This window comes from Oncorhynchus masou, chromosome 11 (genome assembly GCF_036934945.1).
Source record: "Oncorhynchus masou masou isolate Uvic2021 chromosome 11, UVic_Omas_1.1, whole genome shotgun sequence".
Lineage (NCBI taxonomy): Eukaryota > Metazoa > Chordata > Actinopteri > Salmoniformes > Salmonidae > Oncorhynchus > Oncorhynchus masou.
The window spans coordinates 41,736,049-41,754,829 of record NC_088222.1 but is presented as its reverse complement, the minus strand read 5'-3'; the positions used below and the strand labels follow the sequence as shown (position 1 = coordinate 41,754,829).

Here is an 18,781-nt window from a genome sequence, read left to right as displayed (position 1 = left end):
AAGCCACTGATTTGATTTAAAACAGGTGTTTAGGAAGCAAGCCAAATCAAAAAAGCACCACTAACAACTTTTGTCTACATCCGTATAGCATCTGCACACCACTAATGCCGTTCCCTGGGCATTCAAATGTTAAGCTTATAGCTACAGAGTATCCTTTCTACCTACACTGCATCAACAGCCCACTAAATCACGCATGTAACACACACTGTGGCCAATCAATCACCCCAGTAAGGTTCATAGTTTGAGCAGACTAAATACTATTTGTAAAGATCTAACTGCCAACATCATAATAATAAAACTGATCAGCTCTCCCCAGAAAAAAAAATGATGCAATTGCAATGGTAGCCTGCCTAAATCAAGCATCGCACTGAATAGCTCGCGCTAGAATATTCAGCATTCATTGTAGGCTTCGGCGTTCTACAGAATCTGGATAATCACAACCCAAAAGTATTGAGAACAGCTGACTGGTTAACTTAAACAAACCACGTTCAACTTTTACACTGAAGTTGAACGTACAACTTGAATACTTGAAAAACAACAGTTTTCATATCTAATTTCGCTCATTGAAACTGCCAGCAAGCTATGTGCGTATATGTGGCAGTGGAACAGGGCTCGAGACAAGAAGGGAAAACTAGCCAAAGTGACAAAAACATCTGTAAATGCTGTATTTGAGATAAATGGAAATACTCAAAGAATGTAACAACTATTTGAGTCTTTTTTTCATCCTTTAGGCACATTAAATACCATATTACAACTTGAAGAACAGTTACATTCAGCTTCTTCGTTTATTATTATCGATCCACAATCATGCGGACACATCCAGAGAAAGCTTGCGCTTAATGCAGACACATTTTTGCCCCCCATGTCCATAGAAATCTATTCAAAGACGTAGGTTTGTTTCACTTAAGTGTATCGGCCGAAATCCTACCTTTATGAAGAGCTGCTGGAATCATGAACAAAAAGAGAAGAGTAGCGAGAGATCCGTTGCCTGTGATCGCCATGTTGGACACCTGCTTCTTTCTATCTGGCGGCACGAGTAGTACTTCACCTAGCGACAACAGCGTTCTCTTTAATGATATGCATGGAAGGGAGGGGACAATTCAAATTGCTTGTTTAAAAAAGATGGTTAGGTAACTGAAAAGCTAACAAAGGTGTTACTGTGGATACTTATGAATATAAGCAAGGGAAAATTCTTAACCTTTTTATTTCAATTGTTCATCCATTCCAGAACATGGAATTATTTTTGTGTAAAGGGTTCAAATGGGTTCGAGGCAAACATGCAGTGAACTTTCCTAACTATTTTTGTGTGACATACAGCTAATACAATGCTTACATGACTCAATGATAGATGACTCATGATGAACTGGGTAGTATCATGTGGTTGGCAGCTTTGAAATGCATGTATTCTTTATATGGTAACTATCAAAGATGCTGGACTTGAATGCAGTGAAGTTGGACATTCTTTCCTGCATCAATTCAATTGCATGTACCTTTGCATATAAAATGTCCTGCGCTCACATTCAAGTAAATAGGCTACATCCACTTTGGGCATCATGCAACTAAAATGAAAAATAAACAAGCATACAGTCAGTACTGTATGAATAGAACATATAGTTTTCACTGTTATATTTTATTTCTTAAACACAGTTCAGCAAGATATAGACTTCTGCTCTTTGTCCACATTACATCCACGCAAACCCCGAATAACCGAACGGATCCGGGTCCTAACTTTTCCCTCAGGTCCAAGGTCGGTTTGTTTGATTGTCATCAGGTCACAGGTCTATGAAACTCCAGCTGATAGACCCGTGCGGACCCGACCATTGCTCTTCATAGACTATAGCAGATTTATTTTAGGCTAATAAGGTGAGTTTATTGACATTGAAGGCCTAGACAGCATATAAAGAATACATTTTTTTTTAAAGTACTTTTTACCCCATTTTCTCCCCAATTCCATGGTATCGCCCTAAGATTTGTCAAAGACCTCAGCCACCCCAGTCATAGAATGTTCTCTCTACTACCGCATGGCAAGCGGTACCGGAGTGCCAAGTCTAGGACTAAAAGGCTTGTCAACAGTTTTTACCCCCAAGCCATGAGACTCCTGAACAGGTAATCAAATGGCTACCCGGACTATTTACATTGTCCCCCCCCCAACCGCTCTTTTTACGCTGCTGCTACTCTCTGTTTATCATATATGCATAGTCACATTAACTATACGTTCATGTACATACTACCTCAATTGGGCCAACCAACCAGTGCTCCTGTACATTGGCTAACCGGGCTATCTGCATTGTGTCCCACCCACCACCCACCAACCACCAACCCCTCTTTTACGCTACTGCTACTCTCTGTTCATCATATATGCATAGTCACTTTAACCATATCTACATGTACATACTACCTCAACCAGCCTGACTAACCGGTGTCTGTATGTAGCCTCGCTACTTTTATAGCCTCACTACTGTATATAGCCTGTCTTTTTACTGTTGTTTTATTTCTTTACCTACCTATTGTTCACCTAATACATTTTTTGCACTATTGGTTAGGGCCTGTAAGTAAGCATTTCATTGTAAGCGCACGTGACAAATAAACTTTGATTTGATTTGATCAAATTGGTAGTTACAGTCTTGTCCCATCTCCGAAACTCCTCTACTGACTCGGGATAGGCGAAGGTCGAGAGCCATGCGTCCTCCGAAACACGACCGCGCCAAGCCGCACTGCTTCTTGACACACTGCTCACTTAACCCGGAAGACAGACTCACCAATGTATCAGAGGAAACACCATACGTCTGGCGACCGATGTCAGCATGCAGCCGCCCGGCCGCCACAAGGTGTTGCCAGAGCACGATGGGACAAGGACATCCCAGCTGGCGAAACCCTCCCCTAACCCGGATGACGCTGGGCCAATTGTGCACCTCATTATGGGTCTCCCGGTCACAGCCGGCTGCAACACAGCCCGGGATCGAACCTGGATCTATAGTGACGCCTCTAGCACTGATGTGCAGTGCCTTAGACTGCTGCACCACTTGAGAGGCCCAGAAATAACTATTCTTTAACCAGAAGAGCAACTTGGCTGAAAGAGATGATTTGTTTGTCACTCGGATCCAGTCAGGCCTGGTCTAGATCTGGTTGTCGTCAGGTCCATTCGTGTTCGAGTCTGATTGTTCTCGGATTCGTTTGGGTCCGTTACCCCCTTTTTATATATATGCATATATTGTGTCCACTCGGGTCCGGGTCTGATTATCCTCAGGTTCGTTTGGAGTTGGACACGAGAAGACCTCTAATCAGAGGATCATTGGAATGAATGTTCTGACAGAAGTAGCCTACAAAGTGGTGCCTCTCGTGGTGGTACTAAGTTATGTAAGAATGTTATGTAAGAATCTCTTGCAGGAAGAAAGGTGATGAGGATGTGCCTTTAGCATACATTAGGCTACATGCACTGATTAGAATAGTCCTTCTAGTGGGAAGGCCAAAGTGAGATATTAACTGTCTTGAAAGGAGGATACAAATTCATAGTAAAACACAAGCAATCCCAAATGCAATCTGAAATCGAAGGGTTTCTTCTATGTCATATCAAAAAAATATGCTTAACAGCTCTCTGTTCTCCTTCAATATTAGATTGTAATTTGCCTGCTCAGTCTTAAAATCCCTTGTGATTTACAAATGTTCTGACCAAATCATTTTTGGGACCAAGGACTGTAAATCGGTATTGGATTGTAAGGTTGAGTCGAACAGATCTCAGGACTCTGAGATCCAGAGGGAATCATGACCAGATGAAAGGTCTAATACCTTTCTGATTCGAGTTGTACCCTGCAGAGATTGACACACACACCAAGAGTGAAACTGCAGTATTGCTGCTGTGTTCAATGTGTTCACGTCTGTGTTTCACAGGCCTGTTGTTGCCCAGTATCCTCCTGTGAAGTTATCTAATTAAAGTTATAATGACACAAACATGCAGAAGTGAAGCTGAGGGACATGTGCTCATCCGCTTGAAGTTTGCACGTTTAAAGTGTAGTGACGTTGTATTGATGTGTTACTGCATAACACTCAAACTGGCTATAAGTCCCTCCCTGCAAAAAAATCATAATCAACAACAACATATTAATGATATTTCTGAACTTAAATGTTAAGGATGAAATGTTAGTTTAAATATAAGTATTGGTGGGTGGCAATGGGAGGGTTAAATAATTAGTTGTGCATATGCTGCTTAATCGATTAGTGCAGATGAAGTAACCTAATTGAAAAAGTGCTGCGATAAATAACCAAATGGTAAATTAACTGGTATAACAGTAAATATGCAGATACGTAGAACATTTAGTGTCTGTTCTTATGTGTAAAAGTGAACACATTTTAGTCTCGCCATAAGTTAAGAGGAAATGACTCTTTCTAGAGGACAGTAGTTGGGATATTCCAGATATTTTGAAAGATTGAAAGGGAATACTGATAAGCTATGTTTACGGTTTTAATCAATGTATGCAATTAGTGCCTCATTGAGAAAGACCCTTCTTATGTAGGTTAATGAATGCCCAAAAGCTACATAACCTCCTATAATTTTGTGGTGGACATTTATTTTATTGCATAACCTCCCATTATTACAGGCGCAAGAGCCTAGAGGGAATGGAACAAACGAGTCTGTCTGGCCATGACATGTGACAGATTGCTTTGAGAGGAATGTGAATGAGAACTTTTCAGTTTGATTTATATTTCTAATTATACTCATTCAGAAATCCAATCAGAGATTAGGCCAATCAACCATTGTTTTTTGGAAGTGTGTGATTTAGATATTTTTATTTTTTTTACTTCTCTCCCACATTTGAAGGTTACAGAAAAAGTCCTCATCCTTGAAGACATGAGGATGTCTTACCATATTTCCAGTGTCATTGGGATAGTGTCATTTGCAGCTGTTATTTCAAACTCATAGGGGAATAAAAGATCAGAAAGAAAGCTACAAACATGAAGTAGTCCATATTTACACTGTTCCTAAATGTATTAATCATGTTCTTGTCTTTGTTGTCCCTTCTGTGCAGTTTTTGCACTGATGCAAAGTCAATCTCCTAATGAGTTGCTTTCTTCATTCTTCATAATTCTGTCATAAATAAAGTAGTTCAACTATGCAAGGTTTGTGGCAGATAAGCTAATACTTTACTTGTATACTGTAACTAGACACGTATTGGCTTTTTACAACTGAATTGAAATAAAGCAGAATCTCATTTTCTTTGACCAAATCTATAACATCTTGATTTAGTACTCTAGCCTTCTATACATTATCAATTCAAGTTTCTTGCTCTACTTGATCCTGGCAAGCGTTAAAAATTCTGTTTGTGAACGGTCCATACCTTTGGTCTGTCGAGAGCCTGTTGGAATATGACAACCCTGATCCATCTACTGTTTTTCTTTTTTTTCAACAGAAATAGCAGGGGAAATGAATGGTTTTCTGTTGTGCAAAGAAACACAATTTATATTTTCACATTTTGCACTGGTAACAAAACTGCCTAAGCCAACCAAAGCCACGGTGTACTGCACAGATAGAACATTATTGCAGAGACAGTTGTTTTTGTAAGATTTTAATTTGACAAAAAAATATTTTAAAAAATCTACCCCTCAAGCTAAAATTTATTTGAATATAGAAAGATTTTAGAGAACACCACATTTAGGGAGATTACATGCCCAGTCCAAACCTTACCTCACCCTTTAAGAATAAGAACTGGGGAACTCTCATTAACAGAATTATGTTGACTTTATAATGTAAATTAATTTGGTGCTTCCTCAAATTCACTTGCATTTGGAGCCAGGGTTGTAATTGATAAGGTAATCCAGGTAGCTCCTACATGTGGTGGCTCATTATACAAATGTATCTCAAATCAAAGTTTATTTGTCACGTGCGCCAAATACAACAGCAGTAGACCTTACAGTGAAATGCTTACTTACAGGCCTTAACCAACAGTGCAATTTTTAAAGTAAAAATAGGTAATAGGTGAACAATAGATTAGTAAAGAAATAAAAAACAACCATAAAAAGACAGTGAAAAATAACAATAGCAAGGCTATATACAGACACCGGTTAGTCAGGCTAATTGAGGTAGTATGTATATGTAGGTATGGTTAAAGTGACTGCATATATGATAAACAAAGAGTAGCTTTCGCGTAAAAGAGGGGTTGGGGGGGGGGGCAGAATGCAAATAGTCCGGGTAGCCATTTGATTACCTGTTCAGGAGTCTTATGGCTTGGGGGTAAAAGCTGTTAAGAAGCCTTTTGGTCCTGGACTTTGCGCTACGGGTACTGCTTGTCATGCGGTAGTAGAGAGAACAGTCTATGACTGGGTTGGCTGGGGTCTTTGAGCTGGAGAAACATTTGAGGATCTGAGGACCCATGCCAAGTCTTTTTAGTTTCCTGAGGGGGAATAGGCTTTGTCGTGCCCTCTTCACGACTGCCGTGGTGTGTTTGGACTATTCTAGTTTGTTGTTGATGTGGACACCATGGAACTTGAACCTCTCAACCTGCTCCACAACAGCCTCGTCGATGAGAATGAGGGTGTGCTCTGTCCTCTTTTTCCTGTAGTCCACAATCATCTCCTTTGTCTTGGTTACGTTAAGGCACATATGTCAGAGTCAAGGCCCGCGGGCCACATCCGGCCCGCGAGAAGGTTTTTTACGGCCCCTGGGATGATCTTGATTTATTATTAGAACCGGCCCGCAGACCGCAGCAAGCCGGCAGCCCGCAGATCTTTTACACGCACCAATACTACATTTCCCACAATGCAACGGTGACGCACCGAGCAGTAGGCTGCTTCATTTCAATATTTATTGGCACAGCAGTCGTCAGCATCACAGTAAAATTAACTTTCAGATACCCATCAAAAATGGCAAAACGGAAGGTGGACACTGAGAACCGGGGTTTCAAACAAGGTGGGAGTCGGAGTATATGTTCACGGAGGTAGCTGGAAAACCTGTGTGTCTTCTGTGTGGAGAAAGTGTGGCGGTACTGAAAGAGTATAATCTGAGACGACATTATGAAACGAAACACGCGGACAAAAACAAGAATATGGACATGGAACAAAGGCTACAAAAGGCAGAGGAATTAAAACGAGGCCTCAAATCTCGACAGGCTCTGTTCAAAAAAGCCAAATCACAAGGCCAGGCTGCTGTCAAGGCCAGTTTTATTTTGGCAGAAGAGATCGCTAAATCAGCCCGGCCATTTACGGAGGGGGCGGCAGTGGGTGCTGCGGAGTTCGCCCGTTTCCTCCCGACACAATGCCCCAGCTGCGCATCCAGGCTGCTCAAACGTTGTCTATGTTTGGCAGCACATACCTGTGTGAACAACTTTTTTCTTTGATGAACCTGAACAAAACATCACACAGAAGTCGACTTACTGCTGAACACCTCCACTCAATTCTGAGGATTTCCTCAGCTCAGAGCCTTACCCCGAACATTGATGAACTTGTGGAAAAGATGGGACACCACCAAGTATCACCCTCAACCTCAAACAAGTGAACATTACTGTGCAATCACATATTTAGAGTTTTTACTCAGTTCAAGTTTAAAAGTTAAAGTTTAATATTTGTTTTCACTGCATGTTACTTCTCCTTAAACAAAGTGTTGTTTTTGATTAATAGATTTTTGCACTTTATTTTATTGTATTTCAATCCAATTATATTTTAAAAATATTTCAGTTGAGTGGATGATAGAAAATTGCTATTATTGTTTTTTTCTTTGAAGTAAATTTAGCCCACTTTTGCTAAAATAGAAAATATAGGCTACTGATGGTGCCTTGAATACCGGTTTCTTTCATTTAATGTTCATGTTATGGGGATTTTTATATAAAGGAAATTTGTCTTTTGTGTCTGTTGAAAATTAAAGATTACTGACAGAGCCATAAGAAAATATTGCTTTATTTATCTGATCATATTGGAATATATTTGTTAGGTTTTCAGTAGGTTCAATTAGGTTCACTAGACTATATGCGTCATTTAAAACATTTTCAATGAACATTCGAACAGTCCGGCCCTCGGCTTGTAGCTAAATTTTTTATTTGGCCCTCCGTCCATTTGACTTTGACACCCCTGCGTTAAGGGATAGGTTGTTATTCTGGCACCAGCCGGCCAGGTCTCTGACCACCTCAAATATAGGCTGTCTCATCGCTGTTGTGTCGTCTGCAAACTTAATGATGGCGTTGGAGTCGTGCCTGGCCATGCAGTCATAGGTGAACAGGGAGTACAGGAGGGGACTGAGCACACATCCCTGAGGTGCTCCAGTGTTGAGGATCAGCATGGCAAATGTGTTGCTACCTACCCTCACCACTTGGGGGCGGCCCTTCAGGATGTCGGGGATCCAGTTTAAGAGGGAGGTGTTTGGTCCCAGGATACTTAGCTTTGTGATGAGCTTTGAGGGTACTATGGTGTTGAACGCTGAGCTGCAGTCAATGAATAGCAATCTCACGTAGGTGTTCCTTTTGTCCAGATGGGAAAGGGCAGTGTGGAGTGCAATAGAGATTGCATCATCTGTAGATCTGTTTGGGCAGTATGCAAATTGGAGTGGGTCTAGGGTTTCTGAGATAATGGCTCACATCAACACCATTACCAGCCTTTCAAAGCACTTCATGGCTACGGACGTGAGTGCTACGGGTCTGTAGTCATGTAGGCAGGGTGCCTTTGTGTTCCTGGGCACAGGAACTATGGTGGTATGATTGAAAGATGCTGGTATTACAGACTCAGTCAAGGACATGTTGAAAATGTCAGTGAAGACACTTGCCAGTTGGTCTGCACATGCCCGGAGCACACGGCCTGGTAATCCATCTGGCCCGCTGCCTTGTGAATGCTGACCTGTTTAAAGGTCTTACTCACTTTGGCTACGGAGAGCGTGATCACACAGTCGTCCGGAACAGCTGATGCTCCGATGCATGCCTCAGTGTTGCTTGCCTGGAAGAGAGCATAGAAGTGATGTAGCTCGTCTGGTAGGCTCGTGTGACTGGGCAGCTCGCGGTTGTGCTTCCCGTTGTAGTCTATAATAATTTGCAAGCCCTGCCACATAAGATGAGCATTGGATCCGGTATAGTATGATTCAATCTTAGCCCTGTATTGGCGTTTTGCCTGTTTGATGGTTCGTCGAAGGGCATAGCAGGATTTCTTATAAGCTTCCGGGTTAGAGTCCCGCACCTTGAAAGCGGCAGCTTTACCCTTTAGCTCAGTGCAAATGTTGCCAGTAATCCAAGGCTTCTAGTTGGGGTATGTACGTACAGTCACTGTGGGGACAACTTCCTCGATATACTTATTGATAAAGCTGACTGATGTGGTGTACTCCTCAATGCCATCGGAAGAATCCTGGAACATGTTCCAGTCTGTGATAGCAAAACATTCCTGTAGTTTAGCATCTGCTTCATCTGACCACTTTTTTATAGACCAAGTCACTGGTGCTTCCTGCTTTCATTTTTGCTTGTAACAGGAATCAGGAGGATAGAATTGTGGTTAGATTTACCAAATGGAGGGTGAGGGAGAGCTTTGTACGTGTCTCTGTGGGTGGAGTACAGATTATCTAGATTTTTTTCCCTCTGGTTGTGCATTTAACATGTTGAAAGAAATTATGTAAAACTGATATGCTTTCCTGCATTAAAGTCCCCAGCCAATAGGAGCGCCACCTCTGGGTGATCGGTTTCCTGTTTGCTTGTTTCCTTATACAGCTGACTGAGTGCGGTCTTAGTGCCAGCGTCCGTCTGTGGTGGTAAATAAACAGCTACGAAAAGCATACATGAAAACTCTTGGCAAATAGTGTGCTCTACAGTTTATCATAAGATACTCTACTTCAGGCAAGAAAAATCTCAAGACTTCCTTAGATTTCGTGCACCAGCTGTTGTTTACAAATATGCACAGACCGCCCCCCCCCTCGTCTTACCAGAGTGTGCTGTTCTATCTAGCCGGTGCCGCGTATATCCCACTAGCTGAATATCCATGTCATCATTCAGCCATGATTCCGTGAAACCTAAAATGTTACAGTTTTTGATATCCCTTTGGTAGGATATTTGTGATCGTACCTCGTCTAATTTATTTTTCAATGACTGTACGTTGGCAAGTAATATTGACGGTAACGGCAGCTTTCCCACTCGCCGTAATAGACTACCATCTGCAATGGTTCATAGTGTAAGTGCTTTGATTTTCTGGAGATGAAGAGTAATTCATGATGTTTATACACGCCTCACATTCCAATGATATACCTCCATGCCTATACAGGGTTGGAGATACAACTCTCAGCCAAATCCATTCTGCACTTATCGCCAATTTTGTTTCATTGTACTCTTTTTTGAGGGGGAAGCAACTACAGTATCTCCCATTGAGTGTGTTCTTTCTGAAATAGCTACAGATAAATTCTGTTTTCCCCCTCTCCAATAAAGTGGGGGTAGGATGTGCTTTACCTACTTTGTGTGACTCTGGTAACTTTGTGACACGCTGATACTTTCTTTGGTTGACAAATCTGCTGTCATGGCGCACAACTAATGCACTTGGTCTGCATTTATTTTGAATCTATTCTCGCCCTCTCTCATGTACAAACAGGATTTTTATGCAAATCATTCTGTTCCCAATGTACATTATAGGAATATTTCAGAGACTTACAGTAATTTATCAACAACATACAGTCAAATGCGTACCCACATAAGACAAACTGACCCCAAAAATATGATAAACAACTCTACCCAAGGCATAAAGAAGAGATGTAATCGTGTGTATCTTTCAACTTTACTGACCCAAAGCGTGATGAAAATAAATAGAAACGAAATGCAATCAGTTAAAAACAAACCCAAAGCTGCTCCCAGATTAAAGCAACTCCCAACAGGAGGCCACAGCAAGAATACAATGTAACCTTTGAGCACGATGGTAATGTTTTTAGATCCTGCTGTAATAGACTACAAGCTCCTGATAGCTTGTTGGATCAACGCTTTTTTTCTGGAATGTCACCATAAGGGCTCTTCAGTTAATGAAATCTCCCTGTTATTTATTGATTTGCTTGAAGGTCTTTGTTCTTGTCTGCAAATAGGGGTTATTTGATTTGGAGTAAACACTACAGTGCACATTTTGTCCCAAGGTACAGACTGTGGTTGTCCTCCTCTGTAATGATTTGTTTAAAGTGCAGGTCTCCAACTGCCGGAGAATCTGATTAATAAGAACTCAAAAGTGGAAATCGTACTGGTTCGCATCTGAAGTGATTTATCGATAAGCCCAGGCTTTTATCTGTAAAGTGGGCACAATGCAGGCTAATGTTCAGCACTAATGCACAGAATTAGATTGTGCCCGGTTCAGTGGACAAATGCGTGGTGCTATAAAATTGCTGGAATAAGATGGAGTTTTCCATTTGTTGCATTATTTGTATTGATCATGTCACGTGAGCGGGACTGGCTCAAGACCTCTGTGTTTGCATGTTGGAGCTCACCCAAGCACACTATCTCTTGGCTGTCCATTATATCATCTGATTGATTGCAGATGGAATCTCCCCATTCAACACTACATGCTGTGTAGACTGTTGAGTGTCATGTGTGCAAGTGATTACTTAATCAACAGGATATGATAGAGGCTATGCCCTTCTGTTGAGATTGAGTACCAGAAAGACAACAGGGTTTAACCCATTGCAAAGATAAAGCCTATATGCGCTGTTATGGTATTATGTTTGATAAACTGGTATCTTCTTTTTGTCACATCCTAAACACGGATACATTCTCAAAGAAACAAATGTGGAAATAACCAATAGCAAATGAAGAAATAACCAACCCACAAAGTTGACATTTTATTAAACAAAAAAATACCCGTGGAGTCCTGAAGTACTAAAGTGTGTGTGTGTGTGTGTGTGTGTGTGTGTGTGTGTGTGTGTGTGTGTGTGTGTGTGTGTGCGCACGTGCCACAAATATTTTGAGCAGTTTATTTTCCACGAGTCTATCCACATCAATCGCTCCACAAGTTAAATCCCGGAGAATTGAAATTCAAACAGGAAACTCAAGTTTGATGTCATTATCCATGTGAGCACATTAATTTCCTTTCTTCCCCTCTCAACACCATTGGAATAAATATAACATGGAGATGTATACAAGCTTGTAAACTGGCAGCTGTCTTTAATAACAGCCCTTTGCTTTTTGGTACTCGTTATCTGACTGAACGTTCCCCATTCACAGTTTGTCACCCATGTCACCCAAACTGCATGTATTCCAAACTGGCTGTGTGACGGAAATAGTAACGAGGTGGGTGTGGGAGGGAGTGAAGTTAGAAAGAGGTAAACAGATTAGTTTGAGCCTCTCTCATGTTGAGCATGGACTGTCTTGAACTGTAGGACGTGATTTAAGGTTGTGTGGTTCCACTTTCCCATTGATTTCAGCTCTTTCCACAGAAGAGTGTGATATGAAAAGCTCAATTTGCAGAGACAATGTCCAAAGACCACACACAGATAGCAGACCCTTCACACATACCACAACTTTTCAACTGGATAAGATAGCATTGTTTCTGTTAAAAATACTCTATCACTCATCAATGCAGAATGCAATGAAAGACGTTTGTTGGTAAAGAGAATGGTAATCATTAGTGTCAGTAGAAAATTAAAATGTGACATTCTTTAGCTCGTCATTATTTAGTTAGTAGTGGTGAGTCTATGGCTCCCTGTCGACAAGGGTTTGACAGATCGCTAGTTAGCCCACAGGAGGTGCTTGCTCTAGTCTAGTCAGCCCTTCAGGACTCAGTTGGACCCTTTGTTTTTAGTGATTGCAAAGTTTGTGCTTCTTTGCGGCTTTGTTTTGTGGTCTGTATGTGTCTTAGTATGGAAGCAAAGGGTGCATGAATTGTAATACCTTTAAGTGTGTGTATGTGAATAGTGTACTGCATGTGTTTGTGTGTGTGAATAGGATTTGTACATTGCTACACATGACCGCCTTGTTGACCTGATAGCAAGCGAGGTGAGACAAGTAGTCTCACCAACTGCACACATGCATAAACATTGTTGTGTAAAAGGGGAAGCTGGTTTGATGTTGATGATGATGTGTTTTTCTGTGTGCCAAATACACCAGATATTGTTGTTGTGGGGGGAGGTACTCATTTTGGAAGTGTGCTGCTCATTTGACTGCTACATGGAGCAGGCCTTTGCCGAGAAGCTGCTTAAGTACCAGCCCCTTGTGGCACGCTTGGACAGCTTCGGGTGTAGGTGCAAGCTGGTGGCGCTGATATTCGGCAGTCTCAGCCACGTACACAGGCTTGCAGTGCGTGGCCTCCAGATTGCCGGCCTGATAAAAACTAGGGCAAAGCAATTGGCTAGGTACTGCTCCGTTTCAGCTGTCGTGGGTTGCCTAACTGTTTGGAGAAGGAGGTGCTTTCTGTCCCCTTGAGTGCCAGGCATACAGAGACCTTTGAAATATGTGGATCCTTTTTGTGTAAGTTGGATTGGTGGATTTAAGTATTTAACACGTGTGAGTGGATAGTGTACTGCAGGAGTGTGTGTGGAGATGTTAGAGGGTTGTTTGTCTTGCCTTTCAACCCCGCTATTCCCTCCTCCTCCAGCCCCTAGAGTTACAGCAGGCACTCCCTCCCTCAGGGCTGGGCAGATTGTGTCTGGGGCTGGTCATCTAGGAGCCTTGTGGCTTTATCATAATTGCCCTCTCATAAGCTCACCAGTCCTGTTATTTTGCACGCTCAACCCTATCAGCAAATGTATACGTTTCCATGCCGCCTTGTTTTAGTCCGGGCTTAGAATGCTAGCTTTAATTAGCTTAGTTTCTCTTTGGAATCAAGCCTCATTAGTTTATTTGTTTGCCCATGCATGCTTTTTTATGTATTAAATCGGTGGGGTCACATGATTCCAACATGCCTCATTTTGTTTGTTAATTTTCTGATTAGTTCAACAGGATGTTGCTCAACCCCCACAACCAGAGTGTGGCATAGACACTGCACTCTGTCTCATCAAATCAGAAACGTGACTTCTTGGTTCAAGACCTGTGCTACTGCAGGGCCACCTCATACTGCTCAGAAGACCACAGAGAGACATCAACGGTCACATGATTAGAGCACCCCCAACTGGAAGGATCCCACAGTAACATCCACAATCAAGTCCCTGAGGAGGTTACTTGAATGCAGAGAATAGGGGACCATAGCAGCATATATTTGACTAACAGGGTAAAAGTTGCCTGCTTATTCTAATCTGCACATGTAAACAATGTGCAGAGTCACTGAGAGCCATGCAAGATCTCCTGGGAAGGTGTGTGCTCCTTTTGTGTGCTGTGCAGTCTGTCGCGGACACGTTGATGTACCAGGCCCATTGATCATAAGCACGAGGGAGAGCATTACTCCACAATGCTCCGGTTGCGTCATGGTTGCCACTCAGACCCTGCTCAGCTGTGTGAGCCTATCCCAGTCCGGCTTTGACACATCCATCATATGATGTCATTAGATGGACTGGGGGTATGGCCCCAGATTTCTTTGGTCCAGCCCCGAACCTTTTGATGACAATAATAGAAATAAAATAAATAATAATAATAATAAACAGCACATAAACAAAAGCATGCTTGTCAGACATCTCATTCCAAAATCATGGGCATTAATATCAAGTTGGTCCCCCCTTAACAGCCTCCACTCTTCTGGGAAGGCGTTCCACTAGATGCTGGAACATTGCTGCGGGGACTTGCTTCAAACTGTTGACACAAAATTAGAAGCACCGAATCGTCTAGAATGTCATTGTATGCTGTAGCATTAAGATTTCCCTTCACTGGAAGAAAGGGGCGTAGCCTGAACCATGAAAAATGTCCCCAGACCATATTCCTCCTCCACCAAACTTTACCGTTGGAACTATGCATTTGGGAAGGTAGCGTTCATTTGGCATCCACCAAACCCAGATTTGTCCGCCTGACTGCCAGATGGCGAAGCTTGATTCATCACTCCAGAGAACGCATTTCTACTGCTCCAGAGTCCAATGGCGACAAGCTTTACACCACTCCAGCTGACGCTTGGGATTGTGCATGGTGATCTTAGGCTTGTGTGCAGCTGCTCGGCCATGGAAACCCATTTCTTTCTTCCAAAAGAGAGGCAAGAAGAGCGAGCAAGTTGAGCACGAGCAGGCAGCAGTAAATGAAGTAGAGAGGGCAGAACAGCCAAAAAGTCAAAGTGTAGCAGCAGAGTTAGCCACAGGTTTGTGCAGGGTTGGTGGTAGTCTACTAGCTAGTCTCCCTCAGCATAAGGTTTGGCTAATGCAAATAAGCTAGCGTTAGTGCTCAGCATTCTTAAACTATTGGGTGTCAGTTATTTAACAGTATATTTAGTGAATAGGCAAGCTAAGAATGTTCATATGTCATGATATTAGGAAAGGTGTTTCTTTCCAGCGAGTGTATTTGATGGTTTCGTTTCTGTAGCTAGCTTGGCTGGCTAGCCACTTCAGAGGCTACTAGCTGACTAGCTAGCTGAGAAAAGAGATGAGAGAAAATAATTCTGTCTGAAACGCATATCTTCTGACAGTGACACAGTGCCAACCTGTGGACTGAAGCTGAACTTTACTTCAACTAGATATTGAACCCTGTTTAAAATGGGCAATGTTGAGATGTTAGAACTGACTAAATTAAATTAATCATATAGGTCTTATAACCTATTCTATTCTACAGGTAAATATGCTTGACTCATGTCTTATTTAAATATAGGCTATGTAACTATTTGTAAAAAACTGCCCATTATTACTGCCCTGGACACCATTTGTGAATTGATCGCCCCCCATCCAGCTTCAGAGTTTGTTCTGTTAGGTGACCTAAACTGGGATATGCTTAACACCCCGGCAGTCCTACAATCTAAGCTAGATGCCCTCAATCTCACACAAATCATCAAGGAACCCACCAGGTACAACCCTAAATCTGTAAACACGGGCACCCTCATATCCTGGAAGGACATTGACCTCATCCCATCAGTTGAGGATGCCTGGTCATTCTTTAAAAGTAACTTCCTCACAATTTTAGATAAGCATGCTCCGTTCAAAAAATGCAGAACTAAGAACAGATATAGCCCTTGGTTCACTCCAGACCTGACTGCCCTCGACCAGCACAAAAACATCCTGTGGCGGACTGCAATAGCATCGAATATTCCCCGCGATATGCAACTGTTCAGGGAAGTCAGGAACCAATACACGCAGTCAGTCAGGAAAGCTAAGGCCAGCTTCTTCAGGCAGAAATTTGCATCCTGTAGCTCCAACTCCAAAACGTTCTAGGACACTGTGAAGTCCATGGAGAACAAGAGCACCTCCTCCCAGCTGCTCACTGCACTGATGCTAGGTAACACGGTCACCACCGATAAATCCATGATTATCGAAAACTTCAACAAGCATTTCTCAACGGCTGGCCATGCCTTCCCCCTGGCTACTCCAACCTCGGCCAACAGATCCGCCCCCCCCGCAGCTACTCGCCCAAGCCCCTCCAGGTTCTCCTTTACCCAAATCCAGATAACAGATGTTCTGAAAGAGCTGCAAAACCTGGACCCGTACAAATCAGCTGGGCTTGACAATCTGGACCCTCTATTTCTGAAACTATCCGCCGCCATTGTCGCAACCCCTATTACCAGCCTGTTCTCCCTCTCTTTCATATCGTCTGAGATCCCCAAGGATTGGAAAGCTGCCGCAGTCATCCCCTTCTTCAAAGGGGGAGACACTCTAGACCCAAACTGCTACAGACCTATATCCATCATGCCCTGCCTATCTAAGGTCTTCGAAAGCCAAGTCAACAAACAGGTCACTGACCATCTCGAATCCCACCGTACCTTCTCCGCTGTGCAATCTGGTTTCCGAGCCGGTCACGGGTGCACCTCAGCCACGCTCAAGGTACTAAACGATATTATAACCGCCATAGATAAAAGACAGTACTGTGCAGCCGTCTTCATCGACCTTGCCAAGGCTTTCGACTCTGTCAATCACCATATTCTTATCGGCAGACTCAGTAGCCTCGGTTTTTCTGATGACTGCCTTGCCTGGTTTACCAACTACTTTGCAGACAGAGTTCAGTGTGTCAAATCGGAGGGCATGCTGTCCGGTCCTCTGGCAGTCTCTATGGGGGTGCCACAGGGTTCAATTCTCGGGCCGACTCTTTTCTCTGTGTTACGGATACAGTTATCCTGTGTGTGTGTGTGTATCCTGTGTGTTTCTTTTCTCTCCTTCTCCCCTCACAGGTGAAAATCATCACTCCCCAATCAATCATCAATCAGAAGACACACCTCCTCATAATTTCCTGACCTATCACAGTTCCTTCCCCATGGTTTAAAAACCCCATTTGTTTGTTCTAGAGCCGAGCTCAGCTCAGCTCAGCCTCTCTGTAAATGCCATGTCTGTAGGTCTCTGTGTTTCACTCTCGCTTTGTGTCGTAACCTCTCTTTTGTTTAAGCACCTCATAGCACTTTGTCATCACCTGTGAGTATTGTTTTTGGTTATGGTGTTTGTGTTTGATTGCTGGTGGAAAAGGGGGAAACCAAGACAAGTCGCCCATGGGCATACACTACCCGTAGGTGAACTTTGTTAAATACACTAGTTAGAACTGGGCGGACCACCCACTGTATTTTTGGTTAGTTAGTTAGCTGTTGTTAAAGTAGGCTAGTCTAGCTTAGGGGTGTTTTTGAATACTTATTGTTTCTTTCCTTGGGTCCAGCTCAGCCCCTTTTCCTGCTCCCCCCATTACCGTGTGTTTATAAATAAACCTAGAGTTTGACGGTAGATTTCAGTTGTCGTGCTTATTTCGTTCACACTTTTCCTTTGTCACAATAATAATTTGCATGAGTTATGTTACGAGTCTCATTACCATCCCCCTAGACTGTCGGGCCAAAAGGGATTCGTAACATAAGTGGGGGCTCATCCGGGATCTGTCATAACTGACACCCATGCCGCTCATGTAGATTGTTGTAGTGGTATAGTTCAGTGTTGAGCGTCATAGCTGAAGTAGCATTAGTGTTTGCTATTTCCTTTGGCACTTGTGAAGTAGTGTAAAAATGACTACTTTTGATTTGAAATCTTTTTGGATAACCCTTCGTGGGAGGTTTTTGACAAATGTCGTAGAGTTGATTTAATGACCTTGGCTGACCATTATTCAGTATCGATTCCGCAGAGTTTAGTTAAGGCGGAGGTGAAACGGCTAGTATTAAATGTATTGTTGGAAGAGCAGGTGCTTGTGTTACCGCTGCCTGAGCCTACTACCCCTGTAGCGGATGTTGCTGCTCCTGTAAGACCATTGGTGTCTGATAATGAGGGAGAGGCTAAAACACCAGCCACATTGTCCCATTTTGATCCACTCTCCCCACTGTCAAATGGTGATGCCAGGAGGGATGTCTGTTTAGCACAGTTCCAACTGGAGGTGGAAGAGAGAGCCCAAATTAGGCGAGACTCTCCAGTTGGAGATGTGTAAAATAGAGGCAGAAAAAGAACGAGAACAACGGCATTTAGAGATGTGTAAAATTGAGGCAGACAGAGAACAAAGGCAGTTGGAGTTCAAAATGCGCCAGATGGAACTTGAGGCAGAGACAGCGAGGCTAGTCTCCGGTCCTACTGTGCCTGTTTGTGAGCCGTCCTCACCTGCTGTGTCCTCAAACACGTTTGACATTAGTAGGCAGATTGCCTTAGTACCTTTGTTCAGAGAGTCAGAGGTTGACTCCTATTTTTGTGTATTTGAGCGTATAGCCGTAGCATTGAAATGGCCTGAAGAGGTTTGGTGCCTATTACTTCAGTGTAAATTAACTGGTAAAGCCCAAGAGGTTTTGTCAGCGCTACCTCTGGAGGACAGTTTGAATTATGAAGTGGTCAAAGCTACTGTTCTTCGTGCCT

At 42.8% G+C, this 18,781-nt stretch overlaps 1 protein-coding gene across 4 annotated transcripts in view; it reads right to left on the bottom strand.

Moving 5' to 3' along the window:
- Window positions 1-1,033, bottom strand: part of LOC135548715 (cell adhesion molecule 1-like) — a 432,426-nt gene extending 431,393 nt beyond the window's left edge. For all 4 annotated transcript variants that reach the window (XM_064978573.1, XM_064978576.1, XM_064978577.1 and 1 more), the window contains exon 1: window positions 929-1,033. In XM_064978573.1, the coding sequence (XP_064834645.1) occupies window positions 929-1,001 (73 nt within the window). In that variant the 5' untranslated portion in view covers window positions 1,002-1,033. The remainder of the gene's footprint in view (window positions 1-928) is intronic.
- Between the last annotated feature and the right edge of the window lie 17,748 nt (window positions 1,034-18,781).